Here is a 23,738-nt window from a genome sequence, read left to right as displayed (position 1 = left end):
ATTGATTTTCTATAGTCTAAGCTTTCTTTTTTCGACAAATGATAATTATTATTTATTGTTTGTTATTTATTGCGTAGTATTCTGAATGAACAGGAAACAAGATAGCTATAAAGCATTATAAAGCATTTCACTTTAATATGTGTATTTATTTTCATGCTTATTGCATATGTATCATATATAACTAAAAATATATATCAATAAAAATCTAGTTATCAAATCTTTCCACAATATCCATTAAGAGAAGTAATTCTATAATTTACTTTAGAATTTCATAGAATCTTCAAAGTAAACTGAAAGTAAAATGTATAGCTACGTTCGAATATAATCAATTTCTATATACTTTATATATATTTATAATTTTTATCAGTGTCACAATGTACCGATGTAATATATTTTTTTAATTACAAATACTGTCATATTATATATTCTCACAATATGTTCCCTAACTTTTATGTTTCGTGAAAACGTTGTGTAATATGTTATTGTCTAATATGTTATATTACAGATAAAATACCTCGTTTATCCTTACATAACATACATGTGCATATATATATATATATATATATATATATATCATTGTACATATTAGGGGCGTGGTTGTAAGGTTGTTACTGGGGAATCTACTATATCGACATATGGCACTCTTTAATATCCGTGGAATTATAGTTGAATTTGGATGATTCGTACGACGTAGTACAACTACATACATATAAAAATAGAGTTCGTGAGCGAGCTAAAAAAGCGATATAAGAATAGAAAGAGAACGCTGTATAGAAACCCCTTGTGTCCTTCTCTGATAAAGTATGCACATTCGTACAATAAATATGCAAGTGAAACACTGATCAACGAGCGGCGCCAGTGTGTATGGCCGATTAAAGACGAGTAGAAAGGGACCTCTATGCAGCGTTCTCTTTCTATTCTTATATCGTACCTACTTGCACTGTTTTACACGGTAATATATGAGTGGCATACTTTACTTCTATATCTCTATGGGTACAATCGCACAATGTATGTACATACCACAGACGAATATACACCCCATTCTTAATTAATGTACATACATTGTATATATGTACATTGAAAAATATTTGTTACTGATTAGACATTAAATATGAAAGTAACTTCAATGATTAAACTTTTTCAGACATATAACAGTTACCAGGCAAACCTCAGATGTATAATTACATATCAGGTAATCAAGACAGTTCATAGGTTCTCCGTTTTTAGGTTATTAAGTATAATTTTTGTAAAAGCTTGTAAACAAAACGATAAATGAAGGAAATAGAAAAACGCGGTACATTTTAATTTTCAAAAATATCGTTTCGGAAAGGAATACAAAGAGAGAGAGAGAGAGAAAGAGAGCGAGAGGGAGAGAGAGAGGGAGAGAGAGCGGGGAAGAGCAAAAATACAGACATTTAATCAGGTACATATAATATTGCGTATTGCACATGTGTACATATTTACACGCCACGTTACATATGTCTATATTCATAAGCACATATATGTCATATACAATGTACACTGTACATTATATTTATAATATACACATTTGCTCATGTCTTGCGCACCATCTATCGGAAGAAGATGGTACAGTATTTCATTAGAATTGTTTCGCCCCTCTATTCAGCTTTTGTGAATTTCATCGGCAGAGTCGAATGTGATTTGAAGATGGCGATACAGGAGTAGGGTTGAGCGGACGCTTCGTAAGGAAGCCTCTTTTTTAGCAGTAATAGCTGAAATTTCGATCGCCGTTGTGTCTGGTGAGTAAAAAGTGATATCGAAGGAGTTTTAAACAAATTTCGAGTGAGATTTGAGTAGAACATGAATGGGAAAGAAATCGGAGATTTCCATCGGTTGAGCAACGAGATCTCGGGATACATACTTACACAAGTACATATGTACATACGTATGTACGAACCGTTCCTCTTTCCAGACTGGGAAGTTCAATGCGGAGCACAAGCATGTGTCACGTCGCGATCAAACGAGAGCATGAGTTCTCTAGCGATCGTCTGTATGCGAACAGGGATATTTATGAGCATATGATACACATGATCATACCAATTTGTATTTGTGTACTCGCGCGAGATCATAAAGCTGATTCAAACCAGAGACACGAAAATGGGCAAGAACTTGAGGCGTAACGGTATCATCGATTTATCTCGCTTTTAATCTAGTAAATAAAAAGTAGACTCTTCAATTAGTTTCCTTAGTAAATAATTAGTTTCGTTGCAATTTTTTGCTTAAAATGAATTTATAATATGTAAATTGATTATAACGTTAATCGATTGAGAATTGAACAAGTAAATATAAATTATTTAATTTAATACGAAAAAGGTCTGCAATTTATAATTAGTGAAACAGGGAAGTAACTGTGAAAACGGTAAGGTGGAAAGTAAACGCTGACATCAATCGATGATACATATCTATAGTATGGTATAACAATTGGTTCATGTGCTTATTCTAAATGACAATAATACATACATACTGATAGATTAAAGACAGCAAAGAAATACCTGCGGTATTTCTCTTGGTTTCTTTCAGATGGTGGCGGGTTCTTTGCTTTTCGTGCTAATGAGGGGAACAATTCAAAAGGGGAGAGGCCTAAAACTACTAACACGATTTACTAATTGAGATGGAGATGGATTATCTTTGTACATATGTGTATATATACATGATATATATATATCTGCAATTGCCAAGTAAAAAAGACAGCAAGCGATTGTGGAATACCAAATGATCAAGCAGTACTCTCGTTTGCGTAAGGTTAATACGCACGCGATCTAGTCAAGAAAAGAAGACTTAAGCTTACTTCTTAAAGAAGAAATTATAGCGTTTCGTCATATAAAAGAAGACGATGCAATCAATCCAGAACATGCGAGCTTAACTATAGAAGAAACATAATAACAGACTTGAATTGCAATTGTTGTTCCAATCGTACCATCAAAGTATTGCAAACAAAGACCGTATCTCTGGAAACCGAGGATCGTGCATCGGATATCGCATATGAATAACAACACACAGGTAACTCCATCGTAATGAAATATCAATAACTTATCGATTGCGCTAGAATTTTATTACCAAAGGGAATATGTTACCAAAGAAACCATTAATCGAGCACTTGAAAAGCATCGGTGGTGGAACGCGCGTAAACGCATAAATATATGGTTTAATCTTATAGTAATGTGTCCTGCTACATATACATAACTGTGTTATTAACAGCAGTAATACCAAACTGGTCTCTGCTGAAAGATAAAGAATAGATGATCAACTTGTGGGGGAGTTCGTTATGATCGATTATATAATGAAGAATGTACTGCATGTTAATAATTTTTATGCAAAAGGTAATTGTACTATAACTGAGTAACAAATCTGGAGGTAAAAGTGACACTCGCCACCATGAAAAGGAGTTATTAACCCATGGAAAATTATGATGCCTTTATCGACTTTCGTTCGTCGGTGTCGGCATTTCGTAATTTAATACCAAAAAGAAAGAGAAAGATACGAATTTTCGAATTATAATTTTAAAGATTTATATTTCGTGACAAACGATAGATTTGAGTGTAAAAGAAGAACAATCTCTTTTGTTCACATCGAATGCGGTCAACACGGTTGATTTGATGTATGTTATCATCGAACGAACAATCAAAAACGAAAGACTAAGTGAGAAAGAGAGAGAAAGAGAGAGAGAGAGAGAAAGGAAGGGAGGTGAATCTATCATATACCGCGAGCGAGTAGGCAAATGAAAGGGTGGGGTTTAGAACAATTAGTATATCGTGATGGAGAAGGCGAGGGGTAAAAGAGGCATAAAAGAGGGAGAAGAGATATAAAGTTCTCGAAAGATTCGCGTATAGCAAAACTGGTAACTCTATCTGAATAAATAACTATTTTATGGGCAACAACTTTACTGACATATCGATGAGTATTGAATTCTCCTTCGAAGAAACGTAATCTCTGAAAATAATGGGGAATTAGTGTAGTGGCAGTAGTCGCAATGAGACTCTGTTAGTTGAAAGAAAGTACAGCGAATGACCGAGTTGGAGGAAAGAAAAACGAAAGATTGTAGACGAGAAAATCGAAGGAGGAGGGTTGAAGGAACGAAAAAGGTATGGAAAGAGTCTGAAGCAGGGTGGAGAGGGTGTCTGGCTGGGCTGAGGGGTAAAATCCAGAGCGATATCGACCGTGAATTGCGCTTGCGTGGAAAAAGGCGCGCAATCGCTGTTGAGGAAGCAGCGTACGGCCGCGAGGAACAAGCAGTCAGTCGATCGTCGCGACGACCATCACCGACGAACAATAACCCTGTTGTTCTGCCGTACTTTCTTTATATGGCCGCCGTTATTTCGCAGCTACTATTCCCTCTTGTACTGATATCAATCATTTTGTCGGTCAGAAGAAAAAGCTCCGTGTATTCTCATTCTCAGTACGTTGGTCTATTTCATCACGTAACCATTCGGCTGAATTCTTTGATTCTTCCGCGAAAACTGGGTAAATTGTTGTTCTTCGGCTATCGGTTTTATCGTTATTCCATTTCTTCCGGTATCCTTGTATCCTTGTAACAGCCTCGGTGATTCCAATGCGCGCACGGACGAAACGCGCATTTACGGAAAGCTACCACGTGAAAAGAGAAGTTGTCATTAGTAAGTATGCACCGAAGGAATTGTAAGTAAGAAGGGGAAAAGAACGCGCCTTATTATTTCCGTGATATTGGCTTTTTTCGTATTTCTTTCATTAGCCGACTTTTAATTTCTGGATTTCGATTACGAATATAGGATTGGTAAACGATTATAACTATGATTTAAGATATTTACGACGACACGTAAACTTCAAACAAGAATCCGTTTAAATGTATCACGCGACGCACGCTTGTTTGATGCAATAAATAAAAAGTTAGTGCAATAGACTGTGGACGAAGAAAAAACAGAAAGAAAGAAGGAGTTAAAGAACTAAAAAGAGGAGAAACGCGGACAAAAGTGGGAAAGCGAAATAGAAGGAAGTAAGAGGGGGAGAAGAAAGGAAATATCGAAACGATAAGAATACGATAACCAACTATAGTTTGAACACGCGCGTATTGCCTCGCTAAGCTTAACTCCGTTACTCCTAGTTCTTGCTACAACAAATAAATAAAAAATTTTCCTTCAGGACCAAAGTAGAGCCGATGATGAACGCATTGTACGATTTTAATATTGGTTGTGAAAGTAAAAACAATCACGATTGACGTGTGTTTTGATAAAAAAGGAAAAAGAAAGAGAAAGACAAAGGGTGAATCGCAAGTTGCGAATGTAATTGTGTAGGATTAAAAAAAAATAAAAAGTTAAATGGTCAAAGCCGATATGCAACAAAACGTTTTAAGTCAAGTAGCTGGAAGCGAACAACCGCAACAAGAGGAAGTTCAGCTGACCGAATTATTACCAGTGAAGCAATCGCGAATAAGGGAGAATGAAATTTTTAAACATATGAACACAAATGCTGATGCGACCGATGCTTTGAAGATACTCCGAAGTTTCACAACTGCCGACAGTTGCTATAACAACGATGAACATGAACTTTGCTCGCGAAATTTGTCTGTTTGCCGAAAAATCGAGCAAATTGATCAAGAGAAACAAGAGAAGGACAAACAGTGGCGAGAAGATAAACTGCGAAAGAGAATTGCTGAGTATGATAAACAAGTGATCGATAGCACCGAAATCAGAAAAGAAAAAGAAAGAAACAGTGTTCGAAGATTCGAAAATGAATCGAGGACAAAGAACAGAAAATACAAACATTTCGATAAAAAGTCGATGATTGGTTGTGTAGTAAAATCTACGAAGAAAAGAACGATCGTTCGTACGGTAGAATATATTAAAGATCAAAGAGATGAAGGAAATGGCGACAATGGGATGAAACATCGCTATAAATTAGAAGAAAACGCATTCCTCGAAAATGAGAGGGGAAATTTCTTATCGGAGAATAACGAACAGGTAGAGTCAACAATTTATTTGGATTTAGACAAGAATAGTGAGTTAAATGATGACGTTTACATGTTTCGTCGTGAGTTGATAGATGGGGAACAAGGACGGAAGGTAAACTTAAGAAACGTAGAAGAAACATACGAAAACGAGAAGTCTGCGAAGACTACCGATGGAACGTTATTCAATCGAATAGCGATTCCTTGTGGGGCGTCGATTGAAAATAACATTGATGTAGCAGAAAAACGATTTATTACCACTGCTGAGAAAAAGAGCATATTTGATACGAAAGTATCAAACCCAAAATTGTTACTGGAAGATTCGGCAAACGTATCAAATGTCAATTTTCATATAACAACGATGAGTTACCTTACGGAGAATAAAGATAATAATAATAAGGTTCAAGGTGAAGAGAATCCTACGAATCCATTATTCAGACCAGAAGCCTCCAACAGTATTGTGGCTACCAAATCGACGTCGTCAATGTCAATATCAACATCAACGTCATCGTCATCATCATCGTCATCGTCATCGTTGTCATCGTCATTGTTGTCATCATCAACGCTGTCGCCGTATTCGAAGGAAGAGAATACAAACGGCAGCGAGTGCGACCGCGGCAAAGATCAAAGTACTGCATTGCATGGTATGAAAACTAAACAAGAGAATCAGCAAAAAAGATATTGTTGCGTAGTGTGCGAGGCGCGATTTAAAGGTAGCGGAGGTCTTCGTAACCACTATAAGATCGTACACGGTGCGGGACCAATCTTCAAGTGTGACGAGTGTGGGAAAGAGTTTCCTTTAAAAGAAAGATTAAAACTGCACGTGAGAACACATACTGGCTTCAAGCCATATAAATGTCCAGAATGCGACAAGAGTTTCGCCAGAGGAGGACAACTGGTGCAGCATCGACGTACTCACAGCCAGGTAAAACCGTATCGTTGCGGTTTATGTTCTGGCACGTTCACATGCGCTGCGAATTTGGCGTTACATGTAAAACGACACAACGGACAAAAAGATCACAAGTGTGAAATCTGTGGTCGTGCGTTCGTTCGGCGAGACGCTCTCAAGAAACATTTAGAATGTCTTCACAGAGATGTTAAATCTTTTCTCTGTGTAATCTGCAACAAGACGTTCAAGGGCCACCTACCTCAACACATGAGAACGCATGCACGTGATCGGCCACACGGTTGTGCTACATGTGGTCAAAGATTTGCTCAAAAATCTCAATTGACTGTCCACCAGAGAACGCATTCTGGACAAAGACCGTTTAGGTGTTTGGTTTGCTGGCAGGCATTTGCGCACTCGACGGCACTTAAACTTCACACAAGAAGACACACTGGCGAAAGACCGTTCAAGTGTGCCGAATGTAACGCTGGTTTCACGCAACTACCCCACTGGAAAAAACACATGAAATGTATCCATGGCAGAAATGAGCCGTACGCTTGCAAAAAGTGTACAAGTTTCTTCAGAATTAAAAATGATCTGGAATGTCACGAAAAAACTTGTCATCCTGAATCCGAGACTGAACACGACGTTCCGAGTACTCAAACCTCAGATTTAATCACAAACACGATCGTGCCAGCATCTATTTCCATGGCCTTACAACCGACAGCGACTCTACTTTCCAATGAAATAATCAGCGATAAACCCTCGCCATCGCCCTCAAAATATAGAATAATGACTGTCGAGAGGATGAGATTGTTGCTCGCTGTACTTCTTAAAAGAATCAGCAAGCAAGAAAGACTCGACGAACTAGGCTTTGGTAAACGACTGATCGACCAAGTTCTTTACGATTCTCTGATATCCGCTGGCAAAGATCCAGTGGCAAGCAACGGTTTATCCGAACTTGAAACACTCACCAAGAATCTCGAGATATTCCTCAAATGGACTGTACCTAAAGAACATTGGGAACATTTCCGCAAATTGAATAAAACTCCCGAAGATATTTTGGAAACACTGACTGCTACTTAAATCAAAGTCCTACTCGTTTTAACATCATCTACGTGGCAATCGCTGGTATATATTTACCAAAGACTAACAAAAATACCGGTCGATACCTCAAATCCTTTCGAAATTACGATCTGATCCTGATTCTAAAGCAGAGGCTTTTTAAATCCAAGACTGCCTTTCTTCAATCGCAGACGATCTTTGTACCAAGTCCTACATTATTATATTTTCCTTCGACAATGATTACATAGATGGACAGTGGGTAGATATAGGTACAGGTGAACAAATAACAGAAGATTTCAAGTAACTAAGCGAAACGATACGTATCTGTCAGTGAACAGGCTACCTAGTAATAATAATCTAATTTTAAGAAACGAAACCATTAGTGATTACTTATTAGAATTTCGATGCACAGACGTTCTTTCATATAGTATAAAATTAATACTTGCTAGTCCAAAGTGCAAACGTAATATTCCTAATAATAGGCAAGCGACTCGTTATAATCACCGTTTCTGCTTCTGCCATTTTATTATTCTTTCCGTATTATGAAAAATCAAATATAAAATCGATTTACGACATAGCATGCATTTTAATGATATTTAGAATCAGTTTTACACTGACTACGTTTTGTAAAAATAATACCGAGTTGTGTAAAAACTAATAGACTTGATAAATACTTTAATATTTCTTCATCTAAAATTGAAAAGTCGGTATTCAATTTGCTTTGTGATAAGTTAGTTATATGTACATCGCGTGCCATGTTGTTTGTTTGTACTGCAATATCTTGTACGAACAATATGAAAATACGTAGATTTTAGACTTTTACGCAAAGTATAAAGCGATAATATACACGGATATAATTTTCGTTGTGATTTATGTGATTCTAAGTGATATGATACTTCAATTTCATGAGTTGTTCCTCATTATCGAATATTTAAGTATATCTGCAACCGTACAGATATTTTTAACAGTCAACGGGCTACGTTTTCTTCAGGGTGCCATGCGTCATTCTATTTCTTGCCCATAGTAATATTAATAACCTTTTTTTATTTATTATATAATATCGTCCAGATGGGTGTACTACGTGCTGCTCATTTTCATCGCTTGTACAAAAATATATGATGATATTATGCATGTTACGACGATGGCTAATATTATCGATTACGAACAACAAATTGAAAGGTGTACGTATGGCAATAAATTGAAAATGCATTTGTATTTGCCGTAACGGGAGATATATTTTGTTAATGATGATGATACTGATGATGATGATGATAAGTAAACAGGAAGGGAGGAACGGGAGGGGACACAGAGAAAATCAATTAGAAAATTTGTTGTTGTGTAAATTAATGTGTAGATATGTCTGAATGATGATACGAGTATTGTAGTTCAAGTTTTTGGGTAATTTCTTACTTAATTCGAAGAGGCTAAATACCAACGTAGGCTACTGTATGTGTTTGTAGCAATACATATATTCCATGAATTAGACGTAAGCATTTTATATTTATACATACATTCATTGTTGTGTGCAAGTTACTGCACAAGTATAACGTTCAAGTTAAATGTATATAAACTTTATTGATTTTCCTTTGTGATATCTTTCTTGCCATTATTTTACTTTCTGTTTGTTTCTTTTTCCTAGATTATACGACACGTTATTTTCATTTGAATAGAAAATTTGTGAAAAGAGCAACATTTTCGATCTTTTCGTAGAATCTTTTTCAAATCTAAAAAAAGACGTGCGGTGCTACATGGAACTCTGTTGTGTTCGTGGCCCCGTTGTCAAACGGGAGCCTTCCAATACCTAAAAGCCTTATAGTCGTTATTTCCTTTTCTCATGTGTACGTTGTGTAATTCTCGTTAGCGTATATTTGTTCGTTTCGGTGCGTAAATCGTGCATATTAACGTTAATATGTTTAATAAATATGCTCGTACGCATAAAACGCAAGTCCATCTTTTAAATAGGCATAAGTAAATGTGAGCAGACAATAATGATTAAAGTTGCAAGATTAATATAGTTGAGGAGAATAAAAAATATGTATACACGTATATTACTAATATTACATACGATTAAGTATGTTATTTTGTTTTATTAGTATGCAATACAAATAGAAAAAATATATAATTAATTATACAATTGTGTATATTACGTAGTGCGATAATATTATACTGAGTAATAATTATCAATTTGTTAGAAACTTTTCCAATATGTACAATACCCATATGCGAAAAGGTACCACGTACTAGATTAATATTTTATATTTTGTAAATGTTTCAAACATTTCCTACATATAATTATATCGTGTTAATTTCATAGTTTCACGACTTTTAGTTTATGAAACCCGGTAATATCAAATGTTTATATAGGTCATTTCGTACGACAAAATGATCCGATAAAAATAATTATTTTCTAACAGATGACGTTTGAAAATTTGAAACAAAGATCTCAACGAAATCATCCATCATTTATTCGATACGTGTCTACGTATTCGTCTTATAAAAATTCAAGCAAGCGTATGTAAGTACGATAGGTTACTTACACGACGTATATATGTATATTGACAAGGACTACAGTCGGTTTGGGCTAGTCGCATTGAAATTTATTCCAAAGATGAGAATCTACTTTCTGCTATAGAAATGCAAATAAAGGTCATAGAAGACACTGAATATAGATCGAGGTCGTAAGGCACACTTACGTGATTGTAAATACGTATATAGAATTCGAAGAAGGATTTCAATGTTTCAATGATGATGCTGTTTAAGTGCTCGAATTGCTTTATTTTATATACGTTAAACGGTGCCAAAGTGAAATTTTTCATTCAACATTATCTACTGTGTGATGATCGATTACCTGTGTTGTTATATTTTCCATTGCTTTCAGTTATGAACAAACTATATGTAAAGTCTGCGTTACATTTAATTACGTTCTAATTAACGCGCGGAGAATGGATTATTTCGAAACATTTCGAATTATGTATACTTATTATTTTTATTCGTTCTAGTGCCATAACGTATCCTGCTTTATTGTATAGTCAATTGTACAGTTATTTCAATAAAATGCTTCTCTTCTTTATTAAAAAAAATATGTGCTTTAACATGTAGGAATATATATGTATACAAATAGAGTATTATAGTAAAATTAATACTAAAAACGATTGAAATATATTTTGTATATCATACCTGTAGCAACAATATTATATTTAATACAAGTGAACATATATTTTCAGCAATATTACTGCCATTTGTTACTGTCATCATGTTGTTCAAAATCAGTGTATTCCCAAAAAAGCAAGAAGTTCTCTCTTAAGTCTATTTGTAAGTTGCTTATATTCAAACACTGAAAAATTACTTTACGTAATTCATATTTTTACATGTAAAATATGCAAAACAAAGATAAAAGTTATAAAATCAGAACAATTTCATTAGAATTTGAAAATAGTTGTCACGCTTTTACTATTCTAATTATAAGAATAGAAAACTCACATCTTCTTTGTTGTCATATTTAAACTGTATTTCGTGATTGTTTAAAGATACTCGTGAAATATTAGATGTTATTCCCCATATTTGTATTCCTCCTAAGATAATTTTTTCATTAAAAGAACTCCTCATTGCTTTGGCAGTGGATAGAGTATCATTCTCAATGGTGAAAACTGACCACACAAATTGTTCCTTCTCCAACGAATCTGTAAATACACATCCACTTATTAAAACAAGCTTATGAAAAATTTAAGTAATTATATAGAAAATAGCGTGCTTCATCATTCTTATTGATCTTGATATATGTTGTTGAGATCAGCATTCTTAGTAATTTCACTTTTACGTGCATATGACCACCGCTCAACTTTAGTTTCCGAGAGTATTTTGATTATTAGGCAATAAATAAAAAAAATAATTACAGTTTTATTTTTTGGGACTGTCGTATTAGTATTACTGATGAGACAAAAATTCAGTTATAGACTCAGCATAATATTCCATGTGAACATTATGTTCAACGAAATCAATTAGATGGTTTCTCCTATATTATTATCATAAATTCCATATACATTTATTATTTAACCTAAATCTTACCTGAACCAGCTCAAACCAACAGTCGAACCAAAATCTAGTCCTAAAAAGATCATATATATTTCGCAAAACTAAGGCCGAACGGCGGTCAATGAAATCAGTAAGGTGTATCCTTTTCTATAGAAATCAATACTACTAACTATGGCATCAATGCAATATATACCTAAACTATCGCCATCATCCCAATATAGTTCGCCTTTTGCCTTTTTCACATGATCCAAAGTAATCAATAATTCGAAATTATTCTTTCTACTGCTAGTTGTAGTATCAGCTGGTTTCTGTATTGGTAAAATGGATCCTCCGCGAATCATCAATGGTATAGTATCGAGTGGCGCATCCATCGTGTAATATTTACCCAGCGCGAAGACGGATTCTTTTGTATAAAAATTATACCACACTCCATGTGGTAAATAAGCTGATACTTTCGTTTTGTTCTAATAATCAGGAATGGAGCGCATCAAAGAAAAAAATGACTGTTTTAGCTATTTAAATATTAGCGATTTATTAACATGGACCTTAACTTACTTCTTCTAAAACTGGAATTATCATCAAAGAACTACCCCATAAGAACTGAGTGTCGATATCGTATGTGGCCGAATCGTTCGAGTATCTAAAAGAATGTTAAATCTTACAAGCACTCTAAACGGGTCGTATATTGTCAATACACTTACTCAAAGAATAATGGTCGCGCTACAGTTTCTCCAAATTTATGTGCTCGAAATAATAACGTATATAAATAGGGTAACAACCAGTAACGTATCGTAAGGGCACGCTTTGATGATTTTATTACTAAATCGCCCATAGCAACTGGATCTTGTTCCTATAAATGATATATGATAATAATATTAGACATATCGTTTGAAAGAAATAATTGAATTTAATGGTCTTCATGCAGTAAGAATTCATAAATACAAACGATTGTATCGTCGGAATTATGATTACGAGAAAAAGGATAAAATGCACCAAGTTGCATCCAACGATTACATAATGCCACTGTTGTATTTCCATTAAATCCACAAATGTCAGCACCAACCATTGGAATTTGGTAAAAATTCATCAACAATATTGCTGGAATACTCATTTTTAAATCGTGCCTAACGTATGTCCAATGTATTACGTAAAATGCGAATATTTAATAAATATTTATGAATACTTATAAACACTAGGCGCAACAATTACCATGAGGAATAAACATCTCCTGTCCAATGACCAGCATAGTGTCCATGACCCACCCAAGTTGAACGCGATATTATAAATGGTCTTTTTCGTCGAATATTGGTCAGTGCACTGTGTACATTGCCAATGTTACGTAATTTAACTATGCGTGTTTCTACTTCACTTATAAGTTCTTTGATGATTAATAGCGTACTTACTAATTCGTTGCTATTGCTTGACTTGTGCCATAAGTATTATGAAGATCATAATGAAGACCTAAGTAATGCTTAGCGTTCATGCACAATGTTTTTGTTGCGAGTATGTCTCCTACAACATTCGGTACATATTTCGGATAATCCAATTTACTTTTTGGACATCCATTTTTATGTCCATCGTAAAAATTAGATGGCTCATTCATATCCTAGCAGTAGATAAAAACACAAAGCAAAGATGAATATTATTAATGTAAGACATTTTTATTTTCACTAATAGATAATAAAAAATATGTATGCATACGATCCAAGCACCGTCGTATGCAAAACTATCATGCATGTTGCTCATCATGTGGAAATAATAGTTTTGCGTTTTGGGATTCGTAAAATCGGGCCATACAGTAGAAACGAAATTCCACGTCTTGCCAACAAATGGTTGATCAGTTGCTCCATCTTTTATAAATATATCGTCTTTCATACCTTCATCATATGGCAAATAAGTTCCGTGCTTTTCAGAACCAGATATTCCCGCATCGATTAAGGGAATATAATGCATTCCTCTCTACAATATATAGAATGTTATGCATTATATTAAATTTGTATATTTTTTACATGTATATACAACTTCAAATCATACCGAATGTATTTCATTCACAAATTGTGGTAACTCTTTAAATGTTTTTGGATTATATGTGAAATCGTTATTTTTATCCATGTAATCTAAATCATTCCATTGAGTATCCTGAAAATAAAATGAATGAAAATGGTTAAACTTCATCTATTACATATTCGTTTAAAGAATATGAATTTAATGATTTATGTAAAACATGTTACAAATGGAATTCCTGCTGCTATGGTTCTATTCCATATTTCCTTTGTTTTTTCTAAGGTTCCATATCCGTATCTGCAAAATTTTGAAAAATATAATAAGAATATAATAACAATTATTTTACAATGAGATAACTTTCCTACCTGCATAAATGAAAACCAAGGGACCAATATGGGGGGAGAAATGGTTTGCCTATTATCTCAGAATATTGTTTTATGACATCTGTCGGGGTTGGACCCAGAAAGAAATATATATCAAAAACACCGCCAATAGTTCGAAAGGTAATAGCAGGTGACGGTTGTAATATCACATCTACAAATAGCGAACGTTATGACACATATTTCAGCGAATTATATGATATAAAGAAAAGATTACTTTTAACATCATTTACCCATTGCATTACTATTGAGAAATAGAAGCCCGTGAGACCTTCCGGAATTTTCAATTATGAAATAGAAGGGATGAGATCCATATAAATTTGCCTAGATTTTGAAAGCTTGTCTTTATAAATATATATGTTAAAAAATGTCAGGTAGAAACAGAGTATAAATTTAACCCCTTAGCCTACACGCTATCTGCCGATCGCGCGAGCCATAGTAGGCAGGAAGTTCGGTCGCGCGCCGTGCCATTCATCTGTTCAGCCGTGTGCCCGAACTGGCGCAAAATATATACTTCTTATGGCATGTATATTTAGGGGCTACAAAAGGAACTGTGAAATAATAAACAATGTTTCAGGACAAATAGTATTTTTAAGACGTCTAGGGCGTAATCATGATCAATTAATCAGTTAACAAAAACAATTTATTATTTCAAAGTGCATAATGAATTACTAGCAATTTGTAAATTACCACGAGTCAGACACGTGGGTTCCGTTTATGGCACAAATTCTTTACTACAAGTCTGACACGTGGTTTTCGCTTATGGCACAAATCCCTTACAACGAGTCTCCCTCGACGTTATAGGCTAAGGGTTAAATAATGTTTTAAAATGAATCAACATACATTTTCTATTGGTGGTTGATCTTTGTTCAATAATGTAAACATTTGCCAATTAGTATCTAATTTTAGCTTCGTTTTATGTTCACCAATACCATAAATATTATGGCTCGGCAAAAGAGCGCTTATCTGCAAAAACTGATCAGCAAATATGAAACCTCCTGCATTAATAGAGTTAAATCTGGATATGAAAAAAAATAAAGATAGTTGTATTGTATATACATATGTATATATACGTATATACATAGCTGTCCAGTTTATCTGTGAACAGCTAAATATTTCGAGAAATATAAAAGATACGTAAAAATAATTCAGGCAAAGATTAGAATATTAAGAGTCTCATAAGTTGGTATTTATATCACCTTGAAATGATCTTGAGATGCCCTGTGAACATTACATTAAAGTTTTTAAATGCATCTCTATATTCTTTATTAGATATTTTTATAGCTGACACCAAAACATTTTCAGAACTTTACACACATGTGTATTTCGTGTAACATAATTTCGAAATATAAAACGATAAAGTTACCAAAATACTGCCAACATTGTAATAAAAAATATACAAGAAACTTCAACGCAATACTCTTAGGTCATGTCAAGATCACTTCAAGATGATATACCACAAATACCAGCACGAATGTACCCCTAATATGCTCAAACTTTTGTCTGAATCAATCTTTCGTATCTTTCATATTTTTTTGAGATATTTAACTGTTTGTAGATAAACTGGACACACTATATGTATATATGATCATACACATATAGGATAAAAGTGACACAAAATTCAAATGTTACTCACATCACTGTATCATCTAAGGTTCTGTATACTTTAAAGCCAGGTTTAGTATTATCAATCTCTAATTTGTATTTTGCGTTAACATTTTTTTGAAGAAATGGTTTGGGATCTGCTCTGAGGGGCCATGGTGGTTCATATCGTTTCTTAAGAGGATCATATATTTTTATACGTAGAATAGAGTCATCTATAGTGCTGGTTTCTATTTTAACCAGTGGTAGGTCATTTTCATAAAAGGAGCTTTTTATTTGTTTGAGGAATCCAAAAAAGTTGTTTTCTTCTTTACTAAAATTTTTATACCTGTATATGCTCCAATCGCTTGGATAATAACAATATGGAAAATTCAAAGGAACAGGTCTTGTCGTTGATATTTTTTTGTTAAGAGAATTCCAGCAACAACCTCTATTTCTACAGGATAATTCGGATGCTCCATCTTCAGGATGACAATCAAAGCGTAATGTAGCAGGAATGTTGTTGCACTGCTTCTAATGAATAAAAGTTATAAAACAATGATTATTATAACCTGCAATCATGCTTTTTAATTATAATATTTGAGACTCACTTGTACAATTCTAGGAAATTTCGATATTATGTCATGAGATTCTATATCATATTCAAAATTTTCTTTTTTAGATAATATGATAGAATCATTAACCAGTTTATAATTAATATTCTGTAGAATTTCGTCATTTCTAGAGATTATATCCATTTTATATTCTTCTATAATAATGCATTTGCTTTGTTGTAAAAACACTATTGTTACACCAAGCAGAATAATGAACATGATCAATTTCAGAAAATTATATGTTAATATATATTTGGAATATTTATCTAAAATCTTATTTCTTGGTACAAATTGTTGTATATCTTTCACATTCATTTCTATTGTTTTAATAAATTTCTTCGTTCGTTAATTCGTTAATTAATTTGAGTATTTTGTATCTCTTTGAGTATTGAATAGGCCACCACCTTTAATAAGAAAATTAGATAGAATTAGGTTGAAAATAAGAAAGTTGATAAAAAAACACTTAAAAGGAATAAAATTTACGCAACTAGCCAATAAAAAGTAATCTAAGATATCAGTTTCTATACAGATATATCTATAAAGTAATACATAACCTTAAGAGCCACGTACAAAAGATAACCATATACATACTATTAATACATATAAGAAACAAGAATTTTCGTTATTTTTACACACTTATGCACGTTTTAATACGTCAAACATGATTATCTTCTACAATAATATATTTAACTAAATTTACCATTATATGTATTTTATTAGTATTGAAATGTTCCCTTATATACAACATAAAAATCCCACTTATCATCGAGCATTATTTTGTACAAAGAGGAAATGAGAATGCTCACTGCTCACGTTACTGATACTATGTAGACACTTAGTACATGATACATGGCGTTTGGGGCGACCGTTTTATGACGGATTCTAACAATAAACGGCTCGCAGTAGCTTCACATATCTTCGTATCTGTAAGACAACACTAATGTAACGATGAAACTTATCTATTTTTAATACTTTGTTAATTAAAAATTTCATTAACATAGTGAAATTTTTCTGATTAAAATGAGACCACGATATTGTTATATAATTCGATCACATTGATTGGCCTTATGAATTTTCCTTCTTCGATCGTCAGTCGATCGCTATGATTTGTAGCTGCACAATATCCAGCCAGTTTTTAGCATTATTGATCTGTTTTGCACGCGAATTAAGAATATTTCCAGTAATGTTCTGTTGTCCTTTCCTAATTTCCTTGTATATATATATATATATATATATATATATATATATATATATATTACAAATTAGTTTTTAATACCTTATGTGTATATGCATTGTGCATATATACGTTTCAAAATTAAGTGATAAACGTAAGAGTTTGAATAATTCTATGGTTAGTAGTAATAGTAATAGTAGTATTTATTTACTGTGTTGGATTTTCGTCCATTACAATCTTAAAATTAGATGAACATGTAGTGATAACTATACTTATTTCTATTTTATATTATGCTTATTGACATATTATTTACTTATAATTAGTGCTTATAATAGTGCTATAGTGCATAGTGGTCTACTTCTTATTGTATTCATCATGAAGTAATTCAAATTTCTAATAGTTATAAATGGTTAAATATGTTTACTTTATTCTACATTCTATACAAATATATCATTACAAAATTTTAAACACATCATATCGCGCATTATCATACTTATATAGACTGCATAGTATATTAAAAGGAATGGACATTTATAGATTAAATTTATAAAACATATTAAGAAAGAAAAGAAAACAATATTTTACATTTTTTACACAATTTTAATACATGCATACATGTTCTTGTAATATAAATATCACTTTCTTTTTTTAAGTTATATCAATCTCATAGTTGTTTTTTATTTTTTCACATTGTTCAATAATTTCTGAAATAAAAATGATTCATTTGCACAATACAAACGCCACATAAAAATATGCTTCACTTAGAAATACTTACTTTGAACAATCGTCTGTAATGTCAAAATAGTTGGTGATTCTGGTAGTTCCGTTAAAAAATTTTTTCCCTCATCACAACACTTAGCCAAAAGTGGATCCAATGGTAAAGAACCCAAAAATTCTATATTCAATTCTTTAGCCATTGCATAACCACCACCTGTTAATGCTGGGAATATTTCTACGGAATTCTACATAAGGAAAAGGTGCTCATAAAAATAACGATAACACTTCAAATTACAGTAACATTATCTAATCAACTTAATATTTTCTTTATAATCTTTTTCATACTTACTTTACAATTAGGACACATGAAGATACTCATATTTTCAATAACACCTAAAATTGGTATATTCACTTTTCTGCAAAAATCAATTTCTTTTCTCACATCTAATAAAGCAACCTGTTGTGGAGTTGTTACTATTATTACTCCTGTAATGCCAGCATCTTTAAGATATGAAGTTGCTGATAAATGCTCATCTGATGTACCAGGGGGTGTATCCAAAATAAGATAATCCAATGATCCCCAATCTACTTCTGATAAAAATTGTCTAATCATTCCTAGAAATAATATAAGGAATGTATATGAATAATAGTAACAATTATTATTATTATTATTAATAAAAGTGTGTACATATATGAAAAACAGAAATAGCTATAAATCAAATACCATTTTTTTTGGGTCCTCTCCATATCACTGCGTCACTTGGACTTGTAAGTAAAAATCCAATAGACATTAATGACAAATTGTCTTCTATATACTACAAAAAGAGAAGCAAAATTAATAAACGAGTTCTGTTAACTTTATATAGACTCATATTTGAAAACATAAGTTCGAAATTAATGATATTTCCATTTACATTTATTAGTATTCTTGTTTATTTTAATGAATGTTACATACTCCTAAAGTTTGATTCCAACTTTCTAACAAGAACTTTAAAAGAAAGTAAAACATGCTGAAAAGTGTTGTTTTCTATGACTTTTCCCTATACCATTTTGGAATGCCATTAAAAAAAAATTGTACTTTACAACTATACTAGTGCAACTATGACAAAAGTTGTATAGTCTTATTTATGATAGAGTGTGTTAAACAATAAATTTTACTTTACTATTTTATTCTAACTTTACCTAGAACAACATTATAACTCAATTATTAGAAACACTCTGTATAACATTACTATATCCAAATATGGTACTACATATTTATCTGAATTTATTTCTGTGTATAAAAACTTACCACTGGCGACCATCCTGATCCACTTTGATGAACTTGTTCTCCTATCACACCTAATACTCTTGGTTGAGATGGTCCACAAATATCAATATCTAGTATAGCAACCTACAAAATTTGTTATTTTAAATTATCATTCACCCGAATTAAAAATCTATAAAATTGAGCTTTATATATGTTATAAACAATTTCTTTACTTACACTCAAGGTTACAAGTACATCATACAGAATATTAAAGTCTTAATATATAATCAATGATTAAATAAGAAACTGCTATAGGATAATATAATAAATGTATGATATATATATATATTTTATTTTATATATAAAGAATTTTTTATTATATATATATAAAATTAGGAGAGTGTAAGTATATTCTTTAGCATGAACTGTATACTATAAACTATAACTATTGCTAGAAATTGCTCTGTTGATATATACATATAAAACAATATGGATGTTCTTGCTACAAGAAGGAAGGTAAGCATTTTTAATATAATATTAACTAAGATAACATTTAGTTTATATTGTAAAACATATGGCATAAAAATGTATAGATAACAATACTTCATAAAATGAATGTTTAAAATAATTATTTCTCACAATTTTTATGTTAGAAAGATACATACATTTATATCAGCATTGCTTGCTGCCAAGGATCTGGATATTAATGATGTTATAGTACTTTTACCAACTCCCCCTTTACCAGATAACACCAATAGCTTATTTTTAACTGTGGAAAGCCTTTCTTTAACAAAATCTATAGTAGGATCCGGTTGTCTGGTAATACCAGACGCGCATATCACTTGATTTGGACAACCAGCGCACATTGATACCTTTCCTGCATCTTTATTTGCAGTACCAGGACAATCTATAAAAATGTTATTACTTATCCACTATATAACAAATAAGGTTTTACTAACATGTTACATTCATGCTAGATGTATAGAATTATTACATTCAGTTTCTATAAAAACCATTATGACAACAATTATAATAATTCAAACAATTCAAGCAGGTACATTTGAAGATGTTGCTTATCTTTTAAATCATTAAAACAAATACTGAAATTAAAAACACAATATAATATAACCTTACATATAAATATAAACGTATTATTAAATTAAAAGTGATTCTTCGCACACTTAAATTAGTTATCATATGTAATAATTATAACACCAAATTATAAATGATATATTCAATATTTTGTGACATATTTTTTGCTGTATATATACTTACGTTGTGGTATATCACCAGGTATATCAGCCATGTTGGATAATAACCAACTAAACTAACTGCGACTAATAATTGTTCAAGTAACCGATAAAAAGATAACGTTTAAAATCTATCTAAAAATGTTGTATATTTTTAAAACAAGTTTAGTGATTTTTCAATTCCCATTTTATGTTAACTAGGGATTAAATCTCAAATTCATCATCCTTACAAAATTTAAATGAGATGCGATTTTAAATTTTCTCTTTATTTTACCATTGTTAGTTTCTGACCTTAGTTAAAATAAGTGCAATATTTTCTCTTTTAATATATTTTATTTATGTAAAATTTGAAGCAGTTGCAATTGTGGAGTAATTTTGGCGGTGGTTATAATTTGTCTTGGCGTCCCAGTATGGAATATAAAAATGTTAAAATTCTACCCCTGTAAGTTTCCGATAGATTAGTATCGCTTCATTTAATTCATGTCTCACAAAAAATATTTTTAAATAATTATCAATCATATTTTTTTGTAGAATCACACAATCAACACGTAATTATGCATCAGATGTTGCAAATAAAACAAATTCATTAAGATTTCCTAATTTAGTGACGGGATATAAATGTGATGCACTGCATGCTTCAGAAACTGTTCTACGTACGCGATATACACCGAATGAATGGTTTCAGAAACAAATGAAATATTACAACGAAGCAGATGCATGTAGATATTCATCAGAGAGAGTGAGAAACGAAACTTTGCGAATTATTAGGTAAACGCTATATCAGATTCTACACTAATAGAACGCTATTTTTCGTTAATCTTGTTACTAGTCTTGTTTTATTATGAATTCTATATGTATGTTCTATATGAAATTCTATACTATGAACATAGTTTTACACATTTTAGAATCAAGTATATCTCAAATTCTATATGAGATTTAGGTTTGAAAATTGAGGTAATGAATGCAAAATGTGGAATGATATCTAAACAAAGTAAATAATTTGTGGAATTTTGTGTATATAATGCAAATAATACTTACTTTTACATGTCCAAATATTTTTGTTACAGAATAATTGAATATGATTTCGATTAATTTACATTATCGTATAATATATGTATAAAAATGTGTGTTAAATTAACAATATACAATTTTATAGTACAATAGATAGTGTTTCATAGAAAAAAGAGAGGAAAGGATATATCACAGTATATATAGTCAAATTTTGTTACTGTCTGAATACTTTTGGAAGCAACTTTAATAAGTTAAATTGCATGTATATGTTATAATGTACATAATAATAATAAACAAATACTGTAACAGAGATGCTGAAGAGAAAGTGCAATCCGGACAATACAATACCAGCAGAAGACTTGGTGAAAGAATAAATGATGTCAATTTTTGGAGGAATGAAATAACATTGGAATTAGAAAGGTTACTTCAGGAAATTGAAAAATTGCAAGATTGTCATTCTGCTTTAGATAAAGCTATCAAAGACATTGAAGATCCATTACATATAGCAGAAGAGTGTCTTTATCATAGAGAAGCTAGGAAAGGTATGGAAAATAAGTTTGATAGTAAATAAATATCATTGCTGTGAATAATAATATTATTGGTTGCTATTGCTGTCATTAGAGTATATAATCTAGTAATACTGTTCCATCTCCCTGTTGTACAGATACAGAACTTGTACATGACGATTCGGAGAAATGTTTATTTAGGGAAATAGAAATCTTAAATAAAAATAAAATAAAATTGGGAACTTACTTAGATAAATGCAAGGATCAGGTAATATTGAATTAAGTGATTAAATTTTAGTGTGATCACAAACCGATTTTACTTGTAGCTACGAAACTGCAGAATCTCTCAATGTCAATTAGAATTGGACCTAAAGAATAAAGAAAATGCATTAGAAATAGATACAATGTGTCATCACTTGAACAATTACAGTCACGGACTGCAATATTATAATGGAATTGAAAAATATGATGCATGGTATATAAAATTTTGTAAATAAATTCAATTTGTATTAACAGGCTACTTTATGTAAAAATTAAATTTATCTATCTCATTAGCTTTGCTGAACAAGATACATGGATACACACTGCTAATCAGATAGTTCAGAAATCACAGACAGAGAGGAATAAATCTTGCCAATTAAAGACAAATGCAGAAGCTCTTATGATTAAAATTACGCAAGAAATGTGGGATGCATGGAATAATACGAACAATGCTTTAGCACATAGATCTTCTGAATTACTTGAAGCTAAAAATAAACTTCAACAACATTTACAAATGGTACAAATAATTATATTCCATATATTGAAATAACAGTGTAACATACTATTTTTAGATACAACAAGAAATTTTTGATGTTGAGAAAAACATGGAGTTGATGCATAAAGCTATTGGAGATAAGAGTTACATTCTGAAGGTAGCACATACTAGATTTGAAGGTAGAATGCATCGCCCGGACATAGAGCTTTGTCGTGATTATGCGCATATAAGGTTCATTTTAATGTGTTTATTTTCATGATTACAAAGGATAATAAGAAATAAGAAAAGAAAACTTTTAATATCTTTTTAATGTATTTTACTTTGACAGCCTTCAGAAGGAAATTGGAGAAATAAATCATCAAATAGAAAGAATGCACAGAACATTGAAAGAACTAGAGAATCAACATCAGAAATTATTAAAAACACGAGCAATGCTGGAGCACGATCTTATACTAAAGATTGACGCGATACATATTGATCGAGAAAAAGTTTCTGGTCTTAGACGTGCTTATCCAATTAATATTCTTTTTAAATGTTAATGCTTACCAATAAATATATAGTTATTATTATA

The 23,738-nt window shown here is 32.0% G+C and overlaps 4 protein-coding genes across 9 annotated transcripts; 2 read left to right on the top strand and 2 right to left on the bottom strand.

The window, feature by feature from the left end:
* Positions 1 to 1,639: 1,639 nt before the first annotated feature.
* LOC122571161 (tektin-3-like) lies at positions 1,640 to 23,738 on the top strand. 4 transcript variants are annotated; one of them, XM_043734547.1, is made up of 11 exons: positions 1,640 to 1,760; positions 1,934 to 2,143; positions 2,542 to 3,021; positions 21,247 to 21,335; positions 21,425 to 21,661; positions 22,214 to 22,446; positions 22,569 to 22,678; positions 22,737 to 22,885; positions 22,966 to 23,188; positions 23,244 to 23,398; positions 23,496 to 23,738. In XM_043734547.1, exons 3-11 carry the CDS (start codon positions 3,004 to 3,006, stop codon positions 23,704 to 23,706), a joined length of 1,425 nt encoding a protein of 474 aa, XP_043590482.1. In that variant the 5' UTR covers positions 1,640 to 1,760; positions 1,934 to 2,143; positions 2,542 to 3,003; the 3' UTR covers positions 23,707 to 23,738. The 4 variants fall into 4 exon arrangements, with proteins under 4 accessions (XP_043590482.1, XP_043590483.1, XP_043590481.1 ...); XM_043734548.1 differs by lacking the exon at positions 1,934 to 2,143 and having other exon boundaries at positions 1,652 to 1,760; XM_043734546.1 differs by lacking the exons at positions 1,640 to 1,760; positions 1,934 to 2,143; positions 2,542 to 3,021 and adding an exon at positions 19,876 to 20,159.
* LOC122571158 (lysosomal alpha-glucosidase-like) lies at positions 3,031 to 17,683 on the bottom strand. 2 transcript variants are annotated; one of them, XR_006317976.1, is made up of 18 exons: positions 17,204 to 17,683; positions 16,501 to 16,907; positions 15,945 to 16,423; positions 15,152 to 15,326; positions 14,542 to 14,632; positions 14,294 to 14,462; positions 14,156 to 14,225; positions 13,959 to 14,063; positions 13,626 to 13,883; positions 13,328 to 13,530; positions 13,134 to 13,241; positions 12,871 to 13,048; positions 12,626 to 12,774; positions 12,480 to 12,564; positions 12,118 to 12,388; positions 11,373 to 11,572; positions 11,070 to 11,226; positions 3,031 to 4,605 (listed from the first exon to the last, which is right to left on the bottom strand). XR_006317976.1 is itself a non-coding variant. In XM_043734543.1 (17 exons), the coding sequence occupies exons 2-17, from the start codon at positions 16,816 to 16,818 to the stop codon at positions 11,122 to 11,124; spliced, it is 2,964 nt and encodes a 987-aa protein (XP_043590478.1). In that variant the 5' UTR covers positions 16,819 to 16,907; positions 17,204 to 17,401; the 3' UTR covers positions 11,029 to 11,121. The 2 variants fall into 2 exon arrangements, 1 of the variants encoding a protein (XP_043590478.1); XM_043734543.1 differs by lacking the exon at positions 3,031 to 4,605 and having other exon boundaries at positions 11,029 to 11,226; positions 17,204 to 17,401.
* On the top strand, positions 4,601 to 11,196 carry LOC122571160 (zinc finger protein 28 homolog). The gene has a single exon (XM_043734544.1). It carries the CDS (start codon positions 5,313 to 5,315, stop codon positions 7,911 to 7,913), a length of 2,601 nt encoding a protein of 866 aa, XP_043590479.1. The 5' UTR covers positions 4,601 to 5,312; the 3' UTR covers positions 7,914 to 11,196.
* On the bottom strand, positions 18,075 to 21,060 carry LOC122571162 (cytosolic Fe-S cluster assembly factor NUBP1 homolog). 2 transcript variants are annotated; one of them, XM_043734549.1, is made up of 7 exons: positions 20,919 to 21,060; positions 20,309 to 20,550; positions 19,686 to 19,787; positions 19,119 to 19,209; positions 18,744 to 19,009; positions 18,453 to 18,639; positions 18,075 to 18,381 (listed from the first exon to the last, which is right to left on the bottom strand). In XM_043734549.1, the coding sequence occupies exons 1-7, from the start codon at positions 20,947 to 20,949 to the stop codon at positions 18,326 to 18,328; spliced, it is 975 nt and encodes a 324-aa protein (XP_043590484.1). In that variant the 5' UTR covers positions 20,950 to 21,060; the 3' UTR covers positions 18,075 to 18,325. The 2 variants fall into 2 exon arrangements, with proteins under 2 accessions (XP_043590484.1, XP_043590485.1); XM_043734550.1 differs by lacking the exon at positions 20,919 to 21,060 and adding an exon at positions 20,638 to 20,674.

This window comes from Bombus pyrosoma, linkage group LG9 (assembly GCF_014825855.1).
Source record: "Bombus pyrosoma isolate SC7728 linkage group LG9, ASM1482585v1, whole genome shotgun sequence".
NCBI lineage: Eukaryota > Metazoa > Arthropoda > Insecta > Hymenoptera > Apidae > Bombus > Bombus pyrosoma.
The sequence above is the reverse complement of the archived record's forward strand: the minus strand, read 5'-3'. Positions and strand labels throughout refer to the sequence as shown.